This window comes from Leptopilina heterotoma, unplaced genomic scaffold (genome assembly GCF_015476425.1).
Source record: "Leptopilina heterotoma isolate Lh14 unplaced genomic scaffold, ASM1547642v1 Lhet_36, whole genome shotgun sequence".
NCBI classification, from domain to species: domain Eukaryota; kingdom Metazoa; phylum Arthropoda; class Insecta; order Hymenoptera; family Figitidae; genus Leptopilina; species Leptopilina heterotoma.
The window spans coordinates 41,023-60,080 of NW_025111040.1; the positions used below are offsets into that span (position 1 = coordinate 41,023).

The window sequence follows — 19,058 nt, forward strand, 5'->3', positions numbered from 1 at the left end:
TCCTCAATTAAAATTATTAAAGAAACTCCATTATTTAAAAAAACATAAAGAAATTCTTCAAGAGAATTTAATTTAAATTTCAATAATTATTATTTACTTCACTGCCTACTAATAATATTACAGTAATAATTTAGTAATAATAGTAATAATTTCATATTAAATTAATAATAAAATTATCATTTATTTAATGAATTAATTGAAAATTCAGAAATAAAAACAATAATTTTTTGAAATAATTTTTTTTAGTTATGGTTTGAGAATGGACCGCCTGTTACATTTTGGCTGTCGGGGTTTTTTTTCACTCAAGCTTTTTTGACTGGTGCACGGCAAAATTTTGCACGAAAATATAAAATTCCTATTGATTTATTGGTATACGATTTCGAAATAATGAAAGAGAGGAAATTTGAAATTTCACCTGAGGATGGAGTTTATGTTTATGGTTTATTCTTGGATGGTGCGAGATTTAATATGGAGAAAATGATTTTGGATGAAAGTCTTCCGAAAGTTTTGTACAATACCGTACCTCACGTAAGTTTTCTAATAATTTCAGAATTATCAAAAATGTATTTTTTATTAAAATAAATATTGTATTTCCTTATTTTGAATATTTAATATTTAATATTTAATATTTAATATTTATTATTTAAAAATGAATTTTTCTTTTTGAGTAAAAAAATTTAATTTTTTGTTTTATTACAGCTTTGGCTTATTCCAATGAAAAAAGAAGAAATTAAGGAGCGAAAAACTTACAATTGTCCTGTTTACAAAACTGGCGAAAGAAAAGGTGTCCTCTCAACAACCGGTCATTCTACCAATTTTGTTATTGCAATGAGACTTCCGACGGATAAATCAGCCGAACATTGGATTATAAGAGGCGTTGCAATGCTTTGTCAATTGACACAGTAAAAAAATGCACTTTTACAAAATCATTTTTGATTTTATTTGCACAATTATATGTAAGTAAACCTTTTAATAAAAAAATTTTTTTATAATCAAGAACGTCTTTTCACGTTCTATTGATATTTGAAAAAAATAGAAGAGAGAAATTTATTCATTTTTAGTTGAAATTATTTATTTTTATTTTAAACAATTATTAAATTTACTTTATTTTATAAAACAAAGTATTTTCATGTTTTATTAATATTTTTTAAAAAATAACAATAAGCCCATTATTTAATTTTTTGTTTTATACAATTATTAATTATTTCTTTATTCTACAAATAGAATAGAATTTATTTCTTGATGTTGCAAATTTTGTTTTACATCCCTTTATTCTATAAAATTATTTTAAATAATTATTAAATTTTGTTTACTTTATACAATAACGTAATTTCAAATTCTATTAATTAAAAAAATAGAAGAAAGCCATTTATTTATTTTATACAATTATTAAATTTTCTTTATTCTATACAATTATTTAAATTAATCATAAGATTTGCTTTATTCTTTACAATTCTATTAAATTTTCTCTTTCAATTTCAATTCAATTCAATTTTCAATTTAATTGTTTTGAACAATTATTTTAATAATTATTTATTATAATCTATATTAATAATCGTTGTACTCCGGTAATTTGAATTTTTTTATTCATAAAAATAATTCAATTCTCGCGAATTATTTATAAAAATAATTGAATTCTTGAGAAGAATTTTACTATATTTATAAAAATAATTGAAATGTTTTGAAGAATTTATTAAAATTTTAGAAAATAATTGAATTGTTTTGAAGAGATTTATAAAAATATTTGAAAATAATGAAATTCTTTCGAGAAATTCAATTAAAGTTGCTTCGAAAACAATTGAATTTCTGTAAAGAATTTTATTAAAGTTAATTATATTCAAAATAATTGAATTCTTTCAATTTTTTGAACGAATATATTTTAAAATTGTATTGAAAGTAATTTAATTTTTGTAAAGAATTTTTTAAATATTTTAAGAATAATTGAATTATTTTTAGAGAATTTTAAATTCTTGTTGATTTTATGAAAATTTTTGAAAATAATTAAATTCATCCGTGTAATTTTATTTAATTTGAATTAAAAATAATTTAATTCCTGCAAAGAATTTTAGTATTTATAAAAATAGTTGAATTGTTTCAAAGAATTTATAAAAATTTTAGGAAATAATTGAATTTTATGGAAATATTTTTAAATATTTGAATTCTTTCGAGGAACTCAATTAAAAATGTTTTGAAAATAATATTTGAATTTATGAAAAGAATTTTACTATTTATAAAAATAATTGAATTCTTGGGCAGAATTTTACTATTTATTAAAATAATTGAATTGTTTCGAATGTTTTATTAAGATTTTAGAAAATAATTGAATTCTTTTGGAAATGTATTAATTTTTTTTTAAATTGTATTCTTCTGAGAAATTCAATTAAAATTTTATTGAAAATAATTGAATTTTTAAAAAGATTTTACTTTCTATAAAAATAATTGAATTGCTTCTAAGGATTTTTAAAGAATTTAGAAAATAATTGAATTTATTCGAATGAGGTATATTAAAAATGGAATTCTTTCGAGGAATTCAATTAAAATTATTTTGAAAATAATTGAATTCCCGCAAAGAATTTTACTGTAGTTATAAAAATAATTGAATTGTTTCCAAGGATTTATTAAGATTTTAGAAAATAATTGAATTATATTCTCAACAAATTTAAAAATTTCGAATTATATTTTCAAATTTGAAAATTCAAATTTTCAAATTTGAAATTGAGTGCCATCTTACATCGGGAAGATGAACTGCTTATCGAAAAATGGGAAAACGAAGAAATGTGGCAACAGCGCAATCAAGTTCCATTTAAAGATGGCCGACACTCTACTGCTAGATCACTGTGTCACGTCAACTATTAAGTTCCTTTTCGGGAATTTAGTTTAAATAAAAACGTGTGTTTGTCAATACGACAGATAAATTCATATCTAGTATTATATAAATTATTTGTGAAAATGATCTAAGTCAATCGAACAATAATGAATTGTCATCAAATATTAAGCGGAGCTTGCAATGCAGGCGATCGTTGCTTTGCTGTCGGCTCTGTTGAAGGAATATCATTTACCGTGAGTTTTTTTATTTTCCCATTCAATAATTATTATCCCCTAATAATAAAGAAATTAATTAACATATTTATCATCAATTCGTTAATTTTAATTTTAACAATTACCCGATTGACTCGACTCGTGTGTAAAATAGTTTTGTACCATTTTATAAAGTGCATAATGATTAAAAGGAAAAGTCAATACGTATTTAACAGAATTCTTACTGTTGAAAGTCAGCTGATTTAATGACACTTGTCTCTTGTATTCAGAAAATATGTTTTCTTTTTTAAAAAAAAGAACAGTGAACGTAACATTATGCGACAAATTGTTACATTCCATTGTTTTACACTATAATTATATATACTTTTTTGTTTGAAGGTTCTTTTTGGATAACTTTTTTTTTATTGAAAAATAGTTTCTAATTTGAATTCAAATAAAATGTTAACCTAATTTTCTGTTTTTTTTCTCGTTTATTATTCTTGGAGGCTAATAAGATTATTCATTGCCGCTGATATCTTGAATCTTAATTGCTAAATTATCGATTACTTTTTATTTTTAGGTTATATTTTGATATAATGATAAGTTGTGTTAATTTTTGTTATTGTTTGAGACAAGTAGTTCTTTTCTTTGTTGTTTATTTTTTCAAAATTTAATAAATTTTTGTTATTTTGTTTTTTTCCTTTCGATTGTCTTCAAGTTTATTTCGACCATTTAAAGGAATAAACTAATAACTAATGGAAATGATAAAATTTTTTCGTTAATTTTTAATTTTCTTGGGATAAAATAATTTTTTTTTTTGATAAAAATTAATTTAGAGAAATTATATGAAAAATAAGAGATAAATGAATAGTTTATGCAGAAATTTTTGAATAAATATTGATAAGTGAGAATGAAGGTGATAAAATGATAAGAGAAGTTAAAATGACTGTTTAATAATGTGTTTAATTTGAAGTTTTTGAAAAAATTCGATAATGAAAATACTGTAATAAATTGTTTCTCTTTTTTTTTTTAATGATTTTAGGCTTACGCTGCTGGATGTAATATTGTGATCCTCGCTAGTAATTTTGAGCGTGTTCAAATAATTCCTGGTGCTGTGCATAATTACATACGAATCAGTTGTTTGGATTGTAGCACCGATACAGGAAAAATTGCAGCCGCTTACGAAAATCAAGTCTGCATTTTCGAGCCAACTCCATTAATTCACAGCAATTGTTCTCACGTTAGTAAACAAATTTTTTTTCTCATTCATAAACATCATTAAAATTTAGTAATCATATTAATTATTTTTAAAAATTATTTAATGAATAAAGTATTTAAATGGAAAATTTTTATCATTAATTTCTCAAGTATAATTTTTTGTTTGATAATGTTTTAATTTTTTGTTATTATTTTTCTTGATATTTTTTTATTGCTATACTATTTTTATTATTGTATTATTTTTTACGATTTGATACTATTTAAATACTTTTTTAGATTTTTGCCACTAAAAGCTCCTTTTTCCTTTTTATTGAGATATTTCAATAAAATTTTTTTAAATTCACTTATTTTCAAAAATTTTAAGAAAATTCTTTGCAAGAATTTTGATTAACTTTACAAATAATAAAATTCTTCGTTGAAATTAAATTATTCTCAATATTTATTATTTTAATAAAATTATTTAAAAAAATTGAATTATTTCTAAAAATTTTAATAAAATTCTTCGCAAGAATTCAATTATTTTTTAATACAATTTCTATATTTCTTGATAAAATTCAATTTTTTTATAAAATGTTATAATAAATTTACTTAAAAGAATTCAATTATTTTCAGTACAATTTATAAAAATTTCTCAAAAGAATTCAATTGTTTTAAATAATTGTCATGAAATTCTATGAAAGAATTCAATTATTTCTATACTATTTCATTAAATATTTCTGTAAAGAATTATATTAATTTTTGGAATAAGAAATTCTTTGCAAAAATTCAATTATTTTCAATATAATTCAGTAAATAATATTCATTCAAATAATTATTCAATTCTTTTCAAAAATAATAAAGTTGTTCTTAGGAATTCAATTATTTGCAACACAATTTTTATAAATTTTCTCGATCGTGGTCAATTATTTTTAAAAATTGTAATAAAATTTGTCTAAAAAATTCAATTCTCAGAATTTTTTATAAAATTCTCTGTAAATATCAATTATTTTCAAAATTTTTAATTCAAATTATTTTAAAAATCTACTTTATTTTCAAGAAATTTAAAAAAATACTTTAAAAAATTTTATTTATTTACGAAAAATATTAGATTGTTTAAAAACAGCATATCTATGAATTCCTCTTAGATATTTTACTATTTATAATTAAATAAATGAATTTTTCTAAAGAATGTATAATTTAAAAAATTATTAAAACGTTTAAAAATAATCGTATTTAATTAATATTTTTAAAAATAATTGTATTCTTTAGAGAAATTTAATTAAAATTGTATTGAAAATAATTGAATTCTTCCAAAGAATGTTATTATTTATGAGAATAATTGAATTCATACGAAAAATTTTATTAAAATTTTTGAAAATATCTATTAAACAAGAATATTTAATTATGTACTTAATAAGTGAATTTTTAGAATTTTGAATTTGGAGTTATTGAAAACAGAATTATTATAAAACACGAAGAAATCGATTGCTCCGAGTCGAAGACTCGGAGTGATTAATATCTTCATGTTTTATAATAAAATATTTTTATAAGTTATTGAATTTCAAAAGGTTTGAATTTAAAATTTTTCAAAATCTTAATTTTTGTGAAAAAATACTAATTATTAAATATTTATTTAAAAAAGAAGTTATTGATGTTTTCGAATAATTTTACACTGAAAGAAATTTGTAAATAAAAAAAATTGAAGATTTTGCCTGGAAATCAGGAAAAATAAAATAAAATTTTTGTGGCCACCCTGTTTTTCAAAATTAATTATTGAGAGTGAAGCCTGTTATTTTGCATTTTATTTTAAATTTATACATTTCTTTTGTATTACATTTTAATTAAATTTAAAAACAAAAAAATAGTTTTCCTTAGAAATATAGATTTAATTTCTTTTTCGAAAACTTGAATATAATTTTTTATTTTCGATAATTCACAGCAATTGGAATATCGATGGGTTCAAACGGGTTCTCTTCAAACGGAATCAAATATTACTTCTCTGTCATGGAATTTAGAAGGCACACGTCTTTTAACAGGCGGAGAACTTTTACAACTTTGGCATCAAAATATTCTTCCATTCCAGGAGGAACAACGTAAGTTTTCTTTTTTATAAAAAAATTAATGTTTAATTATTTATAGTCTTAAATTATAAAGTTAATTTTAAATCGTTGACTTCAATACTTAATTAATTTTAAATTATAAATTATTAATAATCTTAAATTAGAAAATTAATTTTTTATAAATAATTTTAAATTTCCACAAAAGAAGTGTATTTTCTTAAAAGTCTTGTCTTTTTCTTATCAAAATTCTCTTGTCATTTTTATGAAAATGTAAAAAAAAGATTTATTAATTTAAAATGAAGTGTTTAGATTAAAATTGTGTAAATATAATATTGTAATGTATATATATACAGCGGCAAAGGCGAAACCAACACAAGTAGAAGAAGTTACAACAACAGGAGTTGAACAAAACGTAACGGGGAATAATTCTTCGCAAGATCGTGAGTTCATTCGCTTAATGAATGAACGTATTGTCGGCTCTTTTGCATGATTTTGAAAAGAAAAAAAGAAAAAAAATGTGAACGATGTACAATTTCACTAGATTTTTATTCACTCATTTATAGCACATCATATTATTTATTGAGATCGATTTTAAATTGTCGTTATTGATTTTTCGAATATTTCACTTGACAGTCTATTACACAAATGAAACTTTTGCAACTAGGCCAACATCAAGAAAGTTCTCCTCTACTCTAAAGCATGTTCTTTTGATAAGCAAGTTTTATAGCATGAATGCTTAGAAAGTCATGCCCTGCAATTTGTTTATTTTTATCTTCATTCAATTTTAATTATTCATTTTATTTCTCATTTATTCTTTAAATATATTTTCCATTATTTTCTTCAGCTTGAGAATAATATTGGAAAGAATTTATTTTGAAATAAAATTTTACAACTAAAATTTTTATTTAAATTGAAAAAACATTCTAATTTTGTTCATTACAATAAAATCTAAATTTTGTTTATTACAAGAGAATTTTAATGGTTAATTTTATATGTTGCAAAAAATCTTGTTTGTAAATCATTTGAAAAGTACTGCAAAATATTTTGTAATAGAGGAGAAAATTTTAGGATTTTGTGAAAAGAAAAATATTTACCCTCCTTATATTGAACAGTAGAAAATTTTAATAACTAGTATTTTTATTTTTAACTGTATTAGAACATTAAACAGTTAACATTTTAATAACTAGTATTTTATTTTTTAACTATTAGATTAGATATTTTAGTTGTTTTGTGATTAAAATATTCAATCACTAATTTAAAATCAATTTGCAAATTGTACTAAAAGATTAATAAATATTCATTAAATTAATTTTTTTCTACTGCAAAATGCAAATATTGTGCATTTTTAATGTAAAATTCTAAAAATTTATTCTTGTTTTTTTAAAATTAAAAACTTAATTTCTAGGCTTTATCTAAAAATGTCGCCTCAGGTGTGATTTTTAATTAAAATTTTGTAAAAGGAAAATAAAAAAATTTGTGTCTAATGGTTGAATTTTGTTAATACAGCCAGCGCCGTGACTTTTTCCATTGGTGGTGAGGCAGAGAGTCCGGGACCTGGTGATTCGGGATCAACACACGACGTTGGAACATGGAATTGTGTTTGGAAATGTCGTACAGCGACTCCGGTTCATTTAATGACATTCAGTCCCGATGGTACACTTTTTGCGACAACAGGAATGAATGATAGACTCGTGAAAATTTGGTTCGAGAATAAACAACGTGAGTTTCGATATTTTTTTTTTAATTTATAGGAATTTTATTTTATTCTTAAAATTTGTTAATTTTAATACTTTTTTATTAATATTTATAAAATTTATTATTAAAATTTATAAAAAATACGAAAAATTAATTAAACCAAATTGTTTTCAATTCAAAATATTTCTTTTAAATTTGATAATTTTCAATCTAAAATAATTGAATTCTTATAAAGAAATTTATTCAAATTTTTCAGAATAATAAAACGAAGTTTATTACATTTTTTAAAAAGAATTGAATTCCTGAGAAGAAATTTATAATTCAATTCTTCCGAAAATTTTATTACAATTTTTTTTAAATAATTGAATTCTTTCGCGAAATGTTATTAATTATTATGAAAATAATCGTAATCTTGGTAAGAATTTTATTAAAATTCTATCAAAAGTAAGTGAATTCTTGTAAAGAATTTTACCAAAAAATTTTTAAATAATTGATTTTCAGCGAAAAATGTTATTACTTAGGAAAATAATTACACTTTAATTTAATGAATTAAAAATTAATGAATTTAATTGAATTTTTTATAAAGAATTTTATTGAAATTTTTTAAAATAATAAAATTTTTGCGAAGAATTTTATTAAAATTTCTTTAAAGCAAATAAATTCCTGCGAGAAATTTGATAAATTATGAAAATAATTACAATTTTGCCAAGAATTTAATTAAAATTTTCGAAAATAATTGAATTTTTTCGTGGGATTTAATTAAAATTGTATTGAAAATATTTCAGCTCTCATAAAGAGTTTAATCAAAATTTTTTAAAATAATTGAATTTCTGACAAAAATTTTATTATTTAGGAAAAGAATTTAATTCTCATAAATAATTTTAAAGAAATTTTTTAAAACAATAACATTTTTGGAAAAAATATTATAAAAATTTTGTAAAATAATTAAATTTCAGCGAAAAGTTTTATTAATTATATTAAAATAATTGTGACCTTGCTAAGAATTTAATTAATATTTTTTTCGAAAATAATATAATTATTTCGAGCAATTTAATTATAATTGTATCAAAAATATTTTAATTCTCATAAAGAATTTAATAAAAAGTTTTCAAAATAATTGAATTCCTTGAAAAATATTATTGAAATTTGTAAAAATAATTGAATTCTTTTGAAAAATTTTATTGAAATTGTATTGACAATAATTGAAATCTTGCTAAGAATTTTATTTGAATTTTCGTAAAATAATTGAATTTTTTCGCGGGATTTAATTAAAATTGTATTGCAAATATATTTTAATTCTCATAAAGAATTGAATCAAACTTTTTTAAAATAATTGAATTCCTGTAAACAATTTTATTATAATTAGAAAAAAAATTAAATTCTTTTAAAAAAATTTGTTGAAATTTTTCAAAATAATCATTTTTTTGCTAAAAATTTCATTAAAATTCTTTAAAATAATTAAATTTTCACGAAAAGTTTGATAAATTATGAAAATATTTGAAATCTTGCTAAAAATTGAATAAATTAAACTTTTTGAAAATAATTAAACTTTTTCGAGGAATGTAATTAAAATTAAATTTAGAATACAATTTCAATTGACACAAAGAATTTTTTCAAAATTGTTCATAATAATTGTTTTCTTGTGAAGAATTTAATTAATTTTTTATAAATAATTGATTTCTTTTCAGAACTTTTATTGAAATTGTATTGAAAGTAATTGAATTTCTACGAAGAATTTTATTAAAGTTTTTGAAAACAATAATTGTAATTTTATTAGTAAATTAGTTAATAATTAAATTTTTTTAAATTTTAAATAAGAAAGTATTCCAAAATTGATATTAATATTCGAAAACAACAAATTTTTTGTTAATTTTCATAATAAATGAAATACTGCTGCTGTTGGCTTAACATTTTCTGGTAATATAAATAATTTTAGTATTCATTTCGTCAAGAAAATGCATTTACATTTAAATTGGAAATAAAATTTACGTCTTGTTTTATACGATTTGTTTTTAAGTAGCTGATATTTCTAAATTTGTCTTCTTTTTTTTTAATTTCAGTGTTTCCGTCGAAGAGTATTGATCAATCGTCGTTTAATTTGCCAATTAATGATAGTTATAGTTTCGTTTACGTCGCTCATCCTCGGGCTGTCACTCACATTTCATGGAGAAAAACTAGTAAATACATGCCAAAGTAAGAAGACACGTTATTATCGAAGAAATTATTTAAGGAAGTTCGTTCACTGTAAACTTTAAGAAAAGTTGTTTTAAAATGTTTTGAAAATTGACAATATTTGATTGATATTTAATTTTAATATTTGATTGATATTTAATTTTAATATTTGATTGATATTTAATTTTAATATTAGAATTGTAATTTTATGTTTAATATTTGAATTGATAACTGATATCATTTTTTAATTTACTTTTCGGTATTAATTGTTTGCGGTAATAATGATCAAGCAAAAAGGAATTTTAATATTTCTTTAGTGAAATTTGAAATATAAGGGATAATTTTTTTTTGTCTTTAATAGGGGATCAGTTTCGAATATGTTAGTAACTTCCTGTCGTGATAATATTTGTCGAGTTTGGACTGAGACGATACCACCGGAAATTGAAGGTTTAGCAAATATGAGTCAGTTTGAAGGCAGTGATAGACATGGACATCATGGAAAACATCGTCATCATAATATGCATAAACACAGGTTTATGCAACGCCTTAAACACATGAAGTATGTTTTTTTTCTTCTATCAAAATTGGATTTAATTTCGTTACCTTTTATTTATTATAATTTTCTCATTTAATTTAATTAATTTTCCATACATTTCGAATTTTAAATTCGCTTTCTATTTTTCTTTCTTTATTAAAAAATTGCCCCTTTTTAATACATATATGGGAATTATTTTTAATAATGAGGAGAATTTTTATTATTAATACAATAAATTACATTTTCCTTTAATTTATTGCAGGAATTAATTATATTCCTTATTAATTTATTTTCTTTCTTGGAATTAATAATACTTGATATTTACAGAACGTGTTTCCACATTCGTCGTCATGCGAAGCAACAACAACACCAGGCAGGTCACACTGCCCCAACTCTTCCGACATTACCGTCAACGTATTCAGTTCACGATTTTCATAATAATTATCAAACATCGGCTCACTATCCTGGAATGCATTTTCATTTAGCGGCGAGCATTAATGCCGAAACAGGTGCAATAAATTTCTCTCTATTTTCACTTCAACTTTTGGATATTAAATTTTTGTATTCAAAATTTAGAAAATAATTTACTAATTGAAATTTAATAGTTGAAAGAAAGAATTAATAAATGTTACAGATATTCCACTTGTACCAAGTTTAATTACCGGCGATCCGGATCGAGAACCAAATTTCATTTTACATTGGCTGAATAATAAAGAAATGCATTTTACGATGCAGGCGGAAAACATTTTACAGGTTTGTTTTTTTTTCTTAAAAATGTAAATTTTAGTTTTACTATTAGGAAAAACGGAATAGAAATTATTATTCAATTAAATTAATTTTCCTTTGATTAATTAAATTGAATTGGTTTTATTTTACATATCAGGAATTGACGCGGAAAGTCGTGGAAAAAGAGGAAGGTATGCAAAATCAAGAAGTGGAGCAAACGGAACATGATTCGGAAGACGAGCATACACCAAGTACGTAATTTGAATTTTTCAAATTTGTTTTTGAAAATTTTGCAAGTTTTCTGATTCTTTTTTTAAATTCGCTATTTTCTAACATGAATTGAATTAACATTTTGCTTCCAATTTTGCATTTATTTAAACAAATTGTTGTTTTGAAAGATTTTAATTTTTTTATTAACCACTTTTATTCATGATGTTGATGGTAAAAATAAGCGACTAATGTCGTGGCAAAAATTTTGTTTTTCAAAAATGCTATAAAATCGCGATAATTGGGGAAAAATTATGTAACTAATTTGATTAATATTTTTTGTCTTGTTTTTATGGACTTAGTTAAGATGATTTGCATTCACTGTAATGATATTTTTACGCTTCTGTTCATTTTTAAATATTTACATTATTTATCGCTTTATTTATTTAATTACATTTTTTGTTTATCGCTCTATTTTTTAAACTATATTTCTATTTTCTTCTTTGCATTTTCTTTTTTAAGTGGAACAATTTTAATATTCTAAAATAGAATTCTTTTTTTTATAAATCTAAAAAAAGCAAAGAATCTTTCAGAAATAATTTATAATTAAAATTAATTATCAATTAAATTAAACTTGATTTTTTATGCAAAATTAGAAATAAAGTTCAAATTTTCTCTAAAGTGAGAAAGAAATTAAATATTTTTTTTTTATTTTTTTAATGCCTCTTTAATAAGTGTCTCCCGAGAGATTCACTTAGGGTTTTGAATATAAATAAATAAAAAAATATAGGTGATATTGGTGCATGTTTTTGCATGGTTGTTGGGTAGAAATATGGTTTATTAGGCAGCATCTTATCGTGTTATGGTATCGTGCGACCAACAGAGAAAGGCACTAAGCACCAATCCAGTCAGAAAGCAAATGTTGGTGGACGAGCAATGAGTCAAGAGGATCACAGTAGCGATGAACATCATACGGCACATACAACATCGTCCCATCCTAGTCTTCCTCACAGTGCCCATTCTCACCAAAGTCTTAGGTAAACATCTCTTTTAATCACAAAAATATGTATCTTTATTGTCTTGGTTTTCCCCCCATTAAGAATTTTCTTTTTTTTATTTTATTGTGAACTGACCAAAAAATTAATGTTTAATTACTGTATTTAGACTTTATCTCATGTTTTCCTTTATAAATAAAATTTTTACTTAAAAACAATAATATCAGGGTTGCCACAAGTCAGGGGAAGTAGAATTGGTTAGGAAAAAGTCAGGGATTTTTATTAAAGTACTGGAAAAAATTAATTTTGCAGGATTCATAATTAGTTTTATTTAATTTTGTAAATATATTTAATTAATTATTAAAAATCATGAAGAATTTTAGTTAAAAACACTAAAAAAAATTTTAATTTTAGAGAAGTTAAAAATGTTAGCAAAAATTCAATTATGCTTAAAATTTTAAAAAAATCTCGTCAAAATTTCAATTATCTTTAAAAATAATAAAATTCTTCTTCAAAATTCAATGATTTTCATAAATAATAAAAATTTCACAGTAATTCAACTATTTATATATTTTTTTTATAAAATTCTTCGCAATAATTCAATTATTTTTATGAATAATAACATTTTGTTTAAAGAGATTTAATTATTTTCATAAATAATAGAACTCATCTTAGAATTTCAATTATTTTTTATACAATTTTAACCAAATTCCTCAAAAAATGTAATTATTCTTGAAAATTTTAATAAAATTCGTCAATAAAATTCAAATATTTAAAAATTTGTGGATAAAATTCTTAACGAGAATTCAATTTTAAGAAACATTCAGCTATTCAATAAATTATTTATTTTTGTATTAATATTAATAATAAAATTCTTTGTAAAATTCAGTTATTTTCATAAATAACAATATTCATTACAAGAATTAAATTATTTTCAAAAGAAATAAAATTCTTCGCAGAAATTCAACTATTTTCAAAAACTTTAATAAAATTCTACACAAATATTTATTTATTTTCATATTATAATAAAAATTTCACAGGAATTCAACTATAAATTTTTTATAAATTTTTTCGCAATAATTCAGTTATTTTCATGAATAATAAAACTCATCATAGAATTTCAATTATTTTTAATACAATATTCAAATCGAATTCCTCGAAAAATGTAATTATTCTTGAAAATTTTATTAAAATTCATTGAAAAAATTCAATTATTTAAAAATTTGTTGATAAAATTCTTTATGGAATTTTGATTTTGAGAAACATTTATTCAATAAATTATTTATTTTTGTATTTAAGTAATTAAATTGTCGTAAAATTTTCTAATAAAAATTGATTTAAAAATGAATTTCAGTTAAAATTTTACATAATAATTTTAATTGTTTATTATTTATTTTAAAAAAATTTTCTCAATTCAATGATTTTCAATATCTACTATTTTAATAAAATTTCCCAACAAAATTCAATTATTTAATAAAAATTTTGATAAAAATTTCACAGGAATTCAATTACTGAAAATAGAATTTGCAAAACAGTTTTTAAAAAATTCATTTATTTGACTTTTTTTTATAAAATTGCTTGTAATAATTCAATTATTTCCATAAATAACAATATTCATCACAAGAATTCCATTATTTTCAAAAGTAATCAAATTCTTCGTCGAAATTCAATTATTGTTAAAAATTTTAATCAAATTTTTAGCAAAATTTCAATTATTTTTAAAAGAATTTTCTGAATTGAATGATTTTTAACATTATTATTTTCAATATTATTCTAAAAAATTTTATTAAATTCTTTATATTAATTTAATTATTTAAAGATTTGTTGATAAAATTCTTCATAAGAATTAATTTTTTTCAAAAAGTTGAATTGAATTTTTTTTTTAATTATTTCAAGTTTTTATTTTCTAAATATTTAGTTTAATAATTTCTGATTTAATCAAATTTTCGTAAAATTGAATTATAAATAAATGGATTTGAAAATTCTCTAGAAATTTTTGCAAAAATTATTAAAAATAATTGATAATTCTTCATTTATTTATTTCGAAGAATTTTAATAAAATTTTTGAAATTAATTACATTTTTCAAAGAATTTACTTAAAAATGCTTTCAAAATAATTCAAATCTTGTGAAGGATTTCTATTATTTATGAAAAATAATTGAATTCTTGCAACGAATTTTATTACATTTCTTTTAAATAATTGAAATCCTGTGAAGAATTTTATTATTTATGGAAATAATTGAATTCTTTTGAGAACTTTTATTAAAATAGTAGATTTTGAAAATATTTGAATTTCAGCGAAGAATTTCATTGTTTGTGAAATGTTATTGAATTCTTGCAAAAAATTTTTGAAAATAATTACATTTTTCTAGGAATTTATTTAAAATTGTATTAAAAATAATTTAAATCCTAAGAGAAATGTTATTATTTATGATAATAATTGAATTCTTACAACGAATTTTATTACATTTTTTTAAAAATTGAATTGATGTAAAAAAAATGGTTTTTCTTATAAAAATAATTGAATTCTTGCGAAGGATTTTATTGAAATTTTTGTAAAGAATTTAATTTTTTTCGAAAATTTTATAGAAGATTAAATTATTATAAAGAAATTCGTAAATAAATGTAACAGAAAATTTTTTTTAAGGTTCTAATTATTTTTAAAGTGAATCAGAATATTCTTTAAGGTCAGGGAAAGAGTGAAAATTTTGTCTGGAAATCAGGAAAAAACAAAATTAATTTTTCGTGTGGCAACCCTAAATATATTTTTAATCAGTTATGCAGAATTTTCAATTTATTTAAAAATTTCTTAATCAGGGAAAATGAAAAATAAGTGGGAGAATTTTGAAAATTTAATTTTGCTGTCACCCTGAAAAAAGAATGATTTTTTCAAAAAATAATAAATAAAATATTAATTTATTTACAGCAATACAACATCGATAAATTCGATAGCGACAGATGCGACGTCCTCAATGAATCATGCACCGGATTCATTGGATACAAAAATCGAGACACTACTCCGCGATTGGCATCACAATCCCGATCTTTTATTTTCAATTCATCCAATTGATGGTTCATTTTTAATTTGGCACATTGAATGGTTAGATGAATATCATCCAGGTTCATTTCGTCAGGCACAAATATCATTTTCAACACGAATTCCAAATGCCTTTCCATTAGGCGATGCATCAACAATGAGTCACAATGTCTCAATGTATTCGCACAATACCGGCGGTCCATTACTCAGTATTCGTGAAGTTGCAAAATCGTCAACAAAACAAATGGACACAAACGAAGTAACAACACCATTGCCAAGTTTAATTGAACAAGACGAGGAGCAATCGACATTAACATCAAAAGCCGGACAAGAATTAATCAAGAACGTACAAAATTTCTCTCTAAATCAAGAAACAATACAAGAAAATGGCGGTACAACAATGGAAAATGGTAAACCAACACAAGAAAGTGTCAATGATTTATTAACACAGCCAAGTCCAATAGTTTCAATGGTCTCAAAACACGAGAATGGAACATTAAATCTTTGGCAATTGACATTTGCCGATAAGACAAAATTCTCCCAAGTATTGAGCATTGGTCACGCGTGTCGTGCCTCCGGTCATCGTTTTCGTGTTAACGACATCACTTGTCATCCGGTTCTACCACTTTTGGTGACAACCTCACATCATAATGTTGCATTACCTGATTTTCCAAATGGCGATAAGGATCAAGAATCAATTGAGACTATTATCAATAAGGAGGATATAAATGGTAAAGATGTTATGTCACCAACTGGATTTTGCAGTGAATTAATATTGTGGCGAGTCGATGCAGTTGGACCATTATCAAAAAGTGGTGGTGTCTCGGAATTGGCGAGAATTAATTCACCGGAAATATCGGCATTTAGTAATGTCGCCTGGATACCGACACTTCTTCCTAGCACAACATTGGGAAATTTGTCGAATTCGCCGAGTGCCTGTTTTGTTGCGAGCGATGGTGAATCGTTGCGTGTCTATCAGGCGGTTATTGACGCGAGGACATTACTGGCTGAGGTTTCCATCAGTGAGAGACGCAGTAGAATGATGGATTCAATGGCCAGTTTGTCGACTGACATCTCATCGGATGACGGTATTCGACACTCAATTCATGATCGAATTAAAATTGTCTCACAACAATCGACAGCGAGACCTGGTTGTGTTATTCAGCTGGATGCTATTTCGGATGCGACGCACGATTGGCAGAATACACAATTTCTTCATGTTTTTCAAGAGCAATTGATAACGGGCGAGAGAAACGATGAGAAATTACCTGGTCTCGATACGACGATTAATGATTTGGGTTTAATGGAATCGACACTCGATGCTATGGTGGATCTACAACAATCGGCAGTATTTGAGGAGCCGTTTTATATTGTTGTTCTTGAGAGAACGCAGAAAGGAACGACTGTTCATATGTGGCGATTGGTGATTGCTTCGCAACCAGAATCAAATGGTTTGTAATCTCTTTATTTTTTTATTCTCATTTCTATTCATTATTCTTTATTTTAACTTTTCGTAATTTTTTTTATTCGTTATTCTTAGCGACTAGACTTTGAAATTATCAGAAACTTTAATACAATAAATTTTTTTTAAGGGCAGACTTTAACTATTTATCAAGAAAATGATTTAAATCTTCCATAAAATTAATTCTATAGTAATTTTTTAAAAGGAAATCGATGGTCGAAAAATATTTTGACCCTTTTTTGGGTGTTTTTATATTTACAAAAAAATTGACGAATGGAAAAATGATTTTTACAATAATTTTTGTATTTTTATTTTTCAGTTCAATTATTTTCATAAATAATAAAATTCTTCAGAGGAATTCAATTATTTTCAACAAGGTTTACAAAATTCTTCGAAGGAATTTAATTATTTTCTTTGCAACTTTAATTGAATTCCTCTAAAGATTTTAATTACTTTCAAAATTTACAATACAATTTTAATTGGATTTCTCGAAAGAATTTAATTATTTTCCAAAATTTCCGTAAATATTTTTGAATTGAAAACAATTAAATTATTTAAAAAAAGTTTTAATCGAATTCTATGCAAGAATTAAATTTTATTAGATTTTATTTAAATATTTTGACCCTTTTCTGGATTTTTATTTTTCTTAAAAATTTATTTTAAAATTAATTTTAAAATCCATCCGTAATTTTGTAGAAAATGTGTTTTTATATTTACAAAAAAAATTGACGAATGAAAAAATGATTTTTAGAATAATTTTTGGATTTCTATTTTTCTTATTTCTAAAAAAAATACCATTGTTATTTATTCAATTTTTTGTTATTTAATTTTTTTTATATGAAAATTTACTTGTTTGATTTTCTAACTAATTTCAAATATTAATTTTTTTAAATTAAAAATAAATACAGAAAAATTACGATAAAATTTAAATTTTGAAATTAGATAGAAAAAATGAATTTCCACATAAAACGTTGAATAAAAATTATATTATTTTCGGTTTATCAACCTAAAAAACAATGTTTTTTTAAAAAAAAAATGCTTCACAAATTGTGAAAATCGATTTTTTCATTCGAAAACATTTTTTTAGATACAAAAACATTTTTTCTACAAAATTACGGATAGATTTTAAAATCTATCAATTTTTAAGAACAATAAGAATCCAAAAAGGGTCAGAATATCTTCTGATCATTGATTTCCTCTAAAAAAATTACTACAAAAATAATTTTATAGAAGATTTATATCATTTTTTTGTTATGAAAGTTAAAAATGTAGTCGAAGTCTCCACTTAATATTTTTCACAATCATTTAAGTGTTTACAGAATATGAAATTGAATTGTATTTCAGAACTATAATAAAACTAATTCAAAGTTTGGTACTTAAAAATTACAAAAATATTTGAATTTCATAAGAGTTCGTTTACAATTTTTCTAAATAAATATGCGAAATTTTTTTATTTTAAACAACTTCAATTTTTTAACGATTTTTTATTTAAAATTTTTTAAAAATTCGCATATTAACTAATTAAATATTATAATTTATTATTTTCTAAAATCTAAAATATTAACAAAAATTCTTCACAAGAATTCAATTATCTTCATAAATAATAAAATTCTTTCAAAAAATTCAACTAGTTTAAGTTTAGAAATAATGAAATTCTTTCCAAAAAATAAATTATTTTCAAGAATTCAATTATTTTTATAAATTAAATTTCTTGGTAGAATTGGATTATTTTTAAAAATTTTAATAAAATTCTCCTCAAAAATACTAAAATTCTTGTCAAGAATTCAATTGTCTTCATAAATAATAAAATTCTTTCCAAGAATTCAATTATTTCCAAAAATGTTAATAAAATTCTTTGCCAAGAATTCAATTATTTGTTGTAAATAATAAAATTCTTGTCAAGAATTCAATTTTAAATTTCCAAAAATTTTTATAAAATTTATGTTTTGGAATA

At 22.2% G+C, this 19,058-nt stretch overlaps 2 protein-coding genes across 5 annotated transcripts in view; both read left to right on the plus strand.

Annotated features, from left to right (window-relative positions):
* Nucleotides 1-2,648, plus strand: part of LOC122505465 (dynein axonemal heavy chain 7-like) — a 34,902-nt gene extending 32,254 nt beyond the window's left edge. Inside the window, exons 43-45 of the mRNA XM_043617094.1 lie at nucleotides 247-528; nucleotides 700-956; nucleotides 2,613-2,648. Of these exons, the coding sequence (XP_043473029.1) occupies nucleotides 247-528; nucleotides 700-906 (489 nt within the window). The 3' untranslated portion in view covers nucleotides 907-956; nucleotides 2,613-2,648. The remainder of the gene's footprint in view (nucleotides 1-246; nucleotides 529-699; nucleotides 957-2,612) is intronic.
* A 170-nt stretch (nucleotides 2,649-2,818) lies between these two features.
* LOC122505514 (dmX-like protein 2) overlaps nucleotides 2,819-19,058 on the plus strand; it is a 41,793-nt gene continuing 25,553 nt past the window's right edge. For 2 of the 4 annotated variants that reach the window (XM_043617186.1, XM_043617188.1), the window contains exons 1-12: nucleotides 2,819-3,060; nucleotides 4,061-4,258; nucleotides 6,155-6,308; nucleotides 6,629-6,715; nucleotides 7,782-7,994; nucleotides 10,031-10,163; nucleotides 10,504-10,701; nucleotides 11,005-11,186; nucleotides 11,312-11,430; nucleotides 11,561-11,654; nucleotides 12,494-12,647; nucleotides 15,532-17,093. In XM_043617186.1, coding sequence (XP_043473121.1) covers nucleotides 2,974-3,060; nucleotides 4,061-4,258; nucleotides 6,155-6,308; nucleotides 6,629-6,715; nucleotides 7,782-7,994; nucleotides 10,031-10,163; nucleotides 10,504-10,701; nucleotides 11,005-11,186; nucleotides 11,312-11,430; nucleotides 11,561-11,654; nucleotides 12,494-12,647; nucleotides 15,532-17,093 — 3,181 coding nt within the window. In that variant the 5' untranslated portion in view covers nucleotides 2,819-2,973. The remainder of the gene's footprint in view (nucleotides 3,061-4,060; nucleotides 4,259-6,154; nucleotides 6,309-6,628; nucleotides 6,716-7,781; nucleotides 7,995-10,030; nucleotides 10,164-10,503; nucleotides 10,702-11,004; nucleotides 11,187-11,311; nucleotides 11,431-11,560; nucleotides 11,655-12,493; nucleotides 12,648-15,531; nucleotides 17,094-19,058) is intronic. The other 2 variants (XM_043617189.1, XM_043617190.1) reach the window with 1 other exon arrangement.